General features: G+C 50.1%; 1 protein-coding gene across 1 annotated transcript; it reads left to right on the top strand.

Moving 5' to 3' along the window:
- The first annotated feature begins 7748 nt into the window (after positions 1-7748).
- On the top strand, positions 7749-9272 carry LOC124656271 (PAN domain-containing protein At5g03700-like). The gene has a single exon (XM_047195047.1). It carries the CDS (start codon positions 7749-7751, stop codon positions 9270-9272), a length of 1524 nt encoding a protein of 507 aa, XP_047051003.1.
- The last annotated feature ends 363 nt before the right edge of the window (positions 9273-9635 follow it).

The following is a 9635-nucleotide window of genomic DNA, read 5'->3' as shown; positions in this document are numbered from 1 at the left end:
AAAGATGGAGTTTCTCTCGAGGTCGCTGAGCCAGATCCGGGCTGGTCCTACAAGGCGGAATCTTCGCTAGGAAGTTCCTGCGTCTCAGATCGGATCTTCGCGACTGCGTCCTGCTCATCGGCGGTCGCGTCAGCGCTACTTACCAGTGGGTTTCCGTCGGAATCGACGGTTTCCCCGATGAAGATATGTATGCCACCAACTGGGACGATGGAGAGCTTGACGGGGTCGGTTTTAGCCGGAATCCAACACTCATCCGGAGGGACGATCGGCAGATTTCCGGCGTAAAGGACACGCCCCACAGCCGATGGTGTCGTCGTAGCTTCCCATGGCGGAACCCTCCCGTTTCCGGCCTCCGGACGCCGCAGGCCCCACGGTGGGCGCCAACCGTCGTTGCCTAATCGACGGTACCTCGGAGGAGGGATCCTCACGAGGGGAGAAGAAGTAGGGGCCATAGGGCGGAGTGCACACGGGACGGTGGTACGCGAGTTACCCAGCTTCGGAACACCCGCACGATGATAGGGCCTACCGCTGCTTGTCCGGAATTATCCGGGCGCTTTCGCGTTGTTACAATGAGTTGTGGTTGTGCCTCTAGGGCTCCCGGGATCCGGCTTATAAAGGCGCACGGATCTAGGGTTTACATGGAGAGTCCTAGCCGGATTACAGATAGCCTAACTACGGTACAATATCTTGCCGTGCACGTCACGGATCCGCCTTCCATATACGTCGTCCTGGATCCGGATTCCTCATGGGCCTCCATGGATCCGGGTTACTCCTAATGTCGGTACGGATCCGGCCTACTGATCCTGGGCTGGACTTCTTCCTTCATGATCAACAGCAACTGGGCCGCCCGATGGGCCACATGCCTCATCACCATCTGTGGGCCACCCGGGCTTGCCGGATCTAGGCACTGTCGATGGTACACCCATGAAGTATACCCACAACAGTTAGAATTTGAGAGAGAAGTACTTGAGCATCTTCGTGGTGTTCTTGCATTTGCATTTGGTGCATCGGTTTGACTTCTCCGCGGTGATACGTGGAGGTGAAAGTTCGTGAGATATTCACTTCGGGAGTTTGTTTCTCTTGGGTGTTTGGACCTTAGACGGCTTAGTGGTCTTTGTGTTCTTTGTATTTTTCTTGGGGACTCCAATTAAGTTGTGGAGATTCTTCAAGGGCAAGGCCTTTGTGGCAATTTATTGGTAGCCTCCAATTAAGTTGTGGAGATTCTTCAATGGCAAGGCCTTTGTGGCAATTTATTGGGAGCCTCCAATTAAGTTGTGGAGATAGCCCCAAGCTTTGTGTGGGTTCAGTGACCACCCTAAGGTTCCATAGTCGATCGATGACATCCCTTTTGGTGGAAATTCTCGAGGAGAATACGGTGGGCCTCGTGCGTTTGGAGTGACTTGTCCTCCACACCGCTCCAACGGAGAGTAGCACTCGCAAGAGTGTGAACTTCGGGATACATCGGTGTCTCCACGTCACTTCGGTTAATCCTATACCCGAGCTCTTTACTTATGCACTTTACTTTGTGATAGCCTCCGTGCTTGAAGTTATATATCTTGCCATCACATAGTTTCTTGAATTGCTTAGCATACGTCGTTGGTGCACATAGGTGAAACCTAGTTATATAGGTTTTGTGCTTGACGAATTAAACGCTAGTTTATTCCACATTTGTTAAGACATATTCGTAAAAGTTTTAAACCGCCTATTTACCCCCCCTCTCGGTGGCATTAGTGTCCTTTCACGCGCACTTCTCTTTGTCCCCCACCGTATAACCCTAGCCGCCGCCGTCCAACCACCGGGCAAACCTCCCACGCACCCCGCCGACGATGGTGCACAATGACCAAGCCGGCGGTAGCCGCAGCGGTGTGCTCCGCTCGCTGCAGCTTAGCCTCGACGAGGCTGACGTACTCTACTGGCACCACATCCTCGTGCCAGTACAGTACAAATTTCTGCACGGCTGGCACGTCTCCAACGGTGGCTTTGCCGTGCCGCCGCCGCCACCGCCAGGAGCACAGACGCGGGCCCTCGCCAGGGAACGGTGGAGCCTGATGACGCCGTAGGAGAGGAGCTTGCCGGACAACGCTCTCGACAGCCTGGCCTGGGCACGGCGTTTTGAAGACGAGCGCGCCGTCGAGCTCGCGCGGACGGCCAACCGCTCGAGCGACCGCTTCAACACCGTTGGCCGCCGTGCCTGGTGGTACGACTGCGACGTCGACAACACGCTCCGCCAGACGGCTTCCGTCCACGCGTCCGCGGCGACATGTAACGAGACCTGGTGTACTTCCCGTAGGCGGTGGGCATGGCACCGGCGCCGACCCTGCAGAGGGCGCCGAAAAGGACCGCGGTGTCCGGAAGCTCGCGCACCGGATCGTCGTCTGCCGTCGCGCGCACGCGCTCGGCCTTGCCCACGCCTCCTTCCGGAGGCATCGTCATCTGCGAAGAGGCGATGCGCGCGTCCTCTGCTCCGGCCCGTTGGACGACGGGGTCGGGCTGCCGCTCCCGCGTCAAGGACAAGGACACCGCGGCCTCGCCACCACTTCCGCCGGCGAAGAAGAAATGGTGGGAGAAGGAGGCCGAGGCACAGGCGGCCCTCCGTGGCGACGGCGACGATGAAGAGTTCCCTGCCCTACAGTTCATGGTCAGCCGCTCCGTCTACGAAGACTACCGGCATATTTCGATGGACCCGCGGCAGGCGGCGGTATAGTCCGCCAGGGACCCCGGCGCCAACTACGTTGACCTCGCCGGACCATTGGAGCTGCCAGCGCCTAAGGAGGAGAAGGCCGACGAGGACGACAGCTGGTCCTTCGGGCCATCCAGCGACGACGGTGACGATCTGGACTTCAGGGTCTTCGACTCAGCGCAGCTAGATGTTTTTTTTAGTTTTTTAGTTTGAATTCGCGTTAAATTTGTACAAATTTCGTCCGAACTTCGTATAAATATGGTTTTCAAAATTTGAATTTGACTTTCAAAATCTATCGGGGCCGCTGGTTTGGAGGCGACGGTGTGGTAGCAGCATTCTCAAATAGAGGTTGTTATGCCAGCGCTCCCCATATGATAGTGCCGGCGCCCCTGCGGGCGCCTATTTGGAGGCCGCAGGTGGAAATGCTCTATGTTCGTTCACAACATCGAAGGTCCACGCGTAAGTAAAAAAACAAACGATCAAAAAATTTACCAGTCAGCTACACATGCGTTGCTGAACGGAATGATCGTGACACCTGAATGTATACTTGCTGTCAAGATCAGCACACAACACAAGCAAGAACCAGCAGCAATGTACTTAGCAATATGACATCTTTCTCCTAGTTTTTCTTTTTAACGGGCTCCCCCCTAGTATACTCAAGGATAAAGAAGGTAGTTCTTAGAGTTGACATATTGCTTGTTGTTTTGGGATTCGCAACAGTGGTATAAAAGTGGGGGCGGCAGCAAAGGTGAAATTCGGAGTTCTACCTTTCAGGATGAAAACTCAAGGTCTAGCCTTAACTGATTTTGTCTGGCAATGGCTTTGTTGCAGGCATTGTTTTGAGAGCGGGGACTATCTACAGGGTAAAAACCTAAGATCTTTGATCGAGCGACGATGGCGCTGTTGCACTGTTTCCTTCTTGGAGGTGTCGCTTTTGGAGAGTTTGTATTTCAGGTGTTGTCTAGGGGTGGATGTATTACTATTGCTAGACATGTGATACTATAGCGGGACTTTTCTTTCTTAGTTTTCTTTTATCTTTTTTATGTCTGCATCCATATTGCCATTAGGGTGTTGCGTTGTTGCAGAAACTGGGTGTAATTGGTATCTTAAAATATTAATATATTCCTTTTATCGAAAAAGAGTTGACATATTGTTAGTCCATCGCACATTAGTATTTTGTTTCGAGCAGCTGCAACTTGCAGTCTAGCCAGAGCCAGTGTTCATCTCGCCCATGAACCGAGACATATGTATTTAAGTTTGCGGATTAAATAAAACATCGCAGAAAAATTACACACGATTTCTCTTACCCTGATCGTTTGCATAGTTGGGCCTTAAAATGCCCGATCTAAACTAGATGCTCCTCCTAGTTTACTCAAGGAAAACCAAAATCACTTGGTAGTTGTGGCTTGCATTTCTCGACTCTACCTTTTAATACCCCACGCCTGATTCTGCATGCAGGGTATTTGTTAAGGATAACACTACCGCCCGTGTAACCGAATATCCGTTAGGTCATCTAATCCACTCTAAATAAGTTTTGCGCTTGCCACTAAATACCGTCCAAGTGACATAGTTAAATATGTAAAGTAAAATTGAATTTTAGTTAAATATGCACCAAAATAATAAAAATAAATGAACAATTTGTAGTCAGTAGAACACCATGAGAAACCACACATACATTGGAGTAAAATCCCAATAATAATCCCACAGGGGGTGTATGATCTGCATCGAGGACTTCAAGGCCAGGGACGATCTTGGGGTGATGTCGTGCTCGCACAGGTTCCACTTCCAACAGGGCTGTCTCCTCGAGTGGCTGCCGCGTAGCCGTCTCTGCCCCTGCTGCCCAGCGAAGGGCACACTCGGCTGTAAATGTTCTTTCTCTCCAAATGTTGGTTACATCGTCCTGCGAGAACTATTTTTTGGTGAGGCAGGACAAATATTGGAGTGTATTCCCCACGTTAGAGATTGTAAGGCCGACACGTATTTCTAGATCATTAATTTAATTAATATAATATAAGTTAGATATTATAAGGTTGACACGTATTTTCTCTGTCATAGATTTTCTCATAAAGATGACCACCCGCTGATCGCAAGCGAGCCAGTCTTGGTAGGTTGGATTGCAACCGAAAAATCTTCAACCTCCATTGTTTGAGCAGCAAGACCTAGCACTCAAGGAGTTCCATAACCTGCGCACATCGCACAGTCGGAAGGAATTGCATCTTCCAGTAGAGGATGTTCTCCCTCGACAATTTTTCGGAAGGAGGAGCCCCGAGCACCGCTGCCATGTTTGAGGCCGTGGTAGAGGAATTGTAACCGCGTCAATCAAAAGTTTGAGGATCGGCGATCGTAGCAGCAGCGATAAAAAACTGGTTGTAGATTGGATCTAGGCTAGACTGGGGAGGAGGATGCTCTGATAACCATGTTGGTGTCGATGGATAACGATTCCCAGGTTCATGGGCTCGGTTACGTGTTCATAGGATGGGAAAGCCTCCATTGTTGCTTTACAGGATTGGATACAACACGTTTGTGATCAAGTAATAAAGTGCAAATAAAATAGGAAAGTGAACAAAACAAAGTCAAGTCTAACACCGCCAACATTTGTTAGAAAATCACAATCAGAAGAAATCAGGCATAATTTGTATATGTTCCTTCTGTGCTCAAATAAGTGTAGGTTTAGACATGTCTTAAGGTCAAACTTTATTAACTTTGACAAACTCTTTAGAAAAAAGTAGCATTTGTGATACTAAATTAATGTTGCTATATTCATCTTGACAAGTAGTTCATTGATATAATAATTTGGTGTCATATATATTGTTATTTTTATATGAAAATTTGGTCAAATTTAAAAATGTTTGACTTCCAAAAAAGAAAAACACATGCAACGGAGGAAGTACATACTAATCGAAGTAAACACCTACAGGAGAAAAGTTTTCACTAATTTAAACCCATAGATTGCGGCGCGTTAGTGTTTAACAGTAAATATGTTGGCAGTTCACATCTGCACAATACAACTAAGAACGAGCTCTCAATTTAATATTACGGTCCCAACGTTAATAGTAAGCGAATACTCCCTCCATTGCATCATTAGAAAGTGTTTTTCAATACGAATCCAATGGTACTAATTACATGTAAAATAATTAACAGTGTTTTCCTCAACTTTTTTTTTTAAAGTTTGTCTTAGAATATATGTGCGGTTTATTCATCGAAACAGAGGAGTAGTACTTACAACCCGGGGTGATAAACTAGTTCTAGTCCCATGGAATTAGAGGGTTGACGATGGGCTCAAGCCACTACATCTACTTAGAGTATTTTTCTTTTTCTTTTCCTTTTTGGGAAGATATGCTGCTAATTGCAACTTGCGGGTGATGCAAAGTTCTGAGCCATGCATGTTCATCTTGCCCACTAACTTAGGCATGCCAAGAATTGTTTTTTAGTTAATGGCAGACTGGCAGAGCATTGTTTTCAATTAGAAGATGAGAACACAGGGTTTGGCCAAGAAAGGTATCCAAGACCCCCACCCATCAGGATCAACTCATCCACTCTGGGTAAGTTTGTGTTCGCTATTGAATATCATTTGGTTCCTTGTTTTCCAAATGTTTCGTAACACATAATATATGAGTTGGTTATTGTGCTCTTGACGTGTTATAGTTGATGGGGGCTCCCCAAGTTTGCCCTCTACTGGCTTCCTGGTTTTTCTTTATACGTTTCAATTGCATACTGCTTGTGCTAGCCGTCGTATTATCGGGTATCATGGAGTGCTAGGTCAAGACAAATAAAAAAATCAGTGTATAGTTAACATATATGAATCCTCTGAACCTCGGGTACATGGGGTTGCAAGGCTATGCATCCTCTTTCGGCTAGTGATGACTACCGATGTATGAAAGCAATCAACACGAATACAAGAGACATATGCAAAATAGCCTTTAAGTTGAACGCTTAAATACCGTCTTAGAATGTTGCATATAGCTTGAAAATTTGTATAGTATAAGGACTATATCTAAATGAATGGGGCGACTATGATGGTGATGGTCGCGGCTAAGGTGGTCTTGCATTGGCGAGTGAACTCCTTGCTCAATGCCTCCTCTACTTCTTAAATAGATATTTGATCTACTCGATTGGGTTGGGTGTGGCATGCGGTTAAAATCCCCCCCCCCCCCAGCCATTCGCAAAGAGAGGCGCAATGTGATGTTCCACCTATTGCAATGCAAAGGAAATTTGACCTTTGGTTAAATATGCACCAAAATAGAAAAAGAAAAGAATTGGACAACTTGCAATAAATAAGTACACAATGAGGATGGACATCCGAGTAAAATCTCTGTAATATCAACAGTAAACTTAGCAAATGGTGAGGTTAAAATACTCTAGACCGGCAAGATACAAAATATATATATGGTTTTTAGCTAAGACGGAACAAAGATCACACCATAATTTCTGAAATAAATTGAATGACGAAGTCCCAGAACATTTTTTTCCGGAAGTATAATAACCAAAACAGGTATAGGTCGTGTTTTACCTCATGCCGTCTCTACCAAGCCAAATCTAAAGAACAAAACAGAAAACTATGCGAGCAACCAAACACGCCCTAAGTTCTTTCGCAGAACCAGAGGTTAACGCCCGGGTGAAAAAAGTAATGATAGAAGTTTTCACCAGTCAGCTACGCATGCGTCGCTGAAGGGAAGGATCGTGACACCTGAATGTTTAGCTGCTGTCAAGATCAGGGCACGGCACAAGCAAGAACCAGCAGGTTCCTCCTAGTTTACTCGAGGAAAAAGAAGCTACTAGTGCTTAGAGTTGACATATTGCCAGTGCATTGCAGCATATTAGTATTTGTATCGAGCAGCTGCAACTTGCAGTATAACCAGCTGCAACCCAGACATGTAACTAAGTTCCCTTCTTGTTTTTAAATTAAAATTTTAATTGCTGTGTTGGTCAACTTGCAGACGATTGAGTGAGATGGATACAGGCCGGATCAAACGGGGGGCCGTTGACATTCGATGTGGTGATGCACGTTATATGTATCTGCAACTCTGTCCCAAGCATTTGACCTTCATCTCCTTTGTTTGTCCCAGCAATGAGGAGGGAATTCGAATGCAGGCGTGATCCGGCGACCAACGTCGTCGTGGTGGCGGCGCTATTCTTCGTTGCATGTGCGGCGCTCCTGGTGGAGAAAGCCTGCGGCGGGGAAGAGCCGGTGACGGAGCTGTCCAACGGCTTCACCGCGACGCATTCCGCGGACGCGCCGGGGCGGTTCGAGCCTTTTCTCTACGCGACCAACGGCGTCTTCGCCCTCGGCTTCCTCCGCGTCGGCGCGTCCTCGCTGGACCTCGCCGTGGTCCACCTCCCGTCGTCCTTCCCTCTCTGGCGCGCCACGCCGGCGCGCCTCGCGGACTGGTCGAGCCCGGCCACGCTCTCCTTCGACGGCCGCCTGGTCCTTGCCACCGGCCCCGGGGCAGGCACCGTGCTGTGGAGCACCCTCAACCCCATCGGCGACAACGTCAAGCTGCTCAACTCCTCCGAACTCATCATCCGGCTCTTCGACGAGCGCGGCACGCCGTGGCGGAGCTTCCACAGCCCGTCCGACACGCTGGTGCTGGACCAGAACTTCACCCTGTCGACGCCGCCGCTCATCTCCGAGAACCGCCGCTTCGCGCTGCGGCTCGGCAAGACGTACATGGCGCTGCACATGGAGTTCTACGGCGGGCGCACGAGGCCCATGTACTGGCAGCACACGGCCCTCATGGCCCAGCCGGAGAACGGCACGGAGCCGCCGGTGTACGGCCGCCTCGACGGCCGGGGCTTCTTCGGGCTCTACCTCCAAGGCGGCAGCGGCAACGAGAGCGTCGACAGGATCGCGTTCGACACCTTCCCCCGGAACCTCACCGGGGCCTTCCGGCGGATGACGCTGGACGACGACGGAAACCTCCGCGCCTACTACTGGACCGACGGCTCCAAGGACTGGACATCCGACTACCAGGCCATCTCGGGGCAGTGCGAGCTGCCAACCTCCTGCGGCGCCTACGGCCTGTGCGTCCCCGGACAAGCTGCGTGCCAGTGCCTCGTCAACAGCACCACTGACGGAACTACCTCCCCGCCGTGCGCCGCCGTGGAGACCACCGACCTCTGCGGCGCAGGGCAGATGTTCGACGTGGTGCGGCGGAGCCGGGTGTCGCTGGCGTACAAGGAACGGGTGCCGTTTGAGACGTACAAGACCGTAGCGGAATGCGAGGAGTCGTGCGCTGAAGATTGCACCTGCTGGGGCGCGCTGTACAACGGCGCGAGCGGGTACTGCTACCTCATCGGCTTCCCCGTGGAGACGGTGGTGTACGAGGCCGACGACCGGAAGGTGGGCTACTTCAAGGTCAGGAAGGCGCGTCAGAGCGCGGCGCGGGCGCGTACCATGTCGCCCGGCGCGACCGCCGCGACGGTCGTGCTGTCGCTGGTGCTGGCCGTGGCCGGGGCGTACGTGGGGTACTGGCTGTGGGAGCTCCGGCGCCGGCGACGGGCCGGCGGTGTGGGGATGGAGCAGGAGCTGACGCCGCGACCCTACAGAGACCTCAAGTCCATGGACAGCTCCAACAACTCCTTCAAATCGTGATCGGTGCGACTGAACTGGAAGCTGACCGATCCATCGGTGGGTTGCTGAGCTGCAGAGCTTGGACAAAGAGAATTAATGGCTGCAGCGAGCTCTGCTCCGTGCAGAATTACAGAGCTTGCAGGAATGAATGGATTGCAAGACATTTTTTTACGTAGGGATGAGGATTGCCATCCATTGTATAGGAGTTTTCTTTCCATTCCTTTCTGTGTTTGTGAACATGCATGTTCAATCAAGGTGTATACCTCTGTAAGTATTAATGGTGAAGAACACAAAACACATTCGATGACCAGTTTTTGGACGTGATTAGTTTATATCAGAAAATTAATCTAAGTATTCTACATGTTAATAATTTATTCTATAAGA

This window comes from Lolium rigidum, chromosome 5 (assembly GCF_022539505.1).
Source record: "Lolium rigidum isolate FL_2022 chromosome 5, APGP_CSIRO_Lrig_0.1, whole genome shotgun sequence".
NCBI classification, from domain to species: domain Eukaryota; kingdom Viridiplantae; phylum Streptophyta; class Magnoliopsida; order Poales; family Poaceae; genus Lolium; species Lolium rigidum.
The sequence above is the reverse complement of the archived record's forward strand: the minus strand, read 5'-3'. Positions and strand labels throughout refer to the sequence as shown.

Coding starts and splice junctions, on each gene's coding strand:
- LOC124656271 (XM_047195047.1), top strand. CDS start 7,749: ATGAGGAGGGAATTCGAATGCAGGCGTGATCCGGCGACCAACGTCGTC.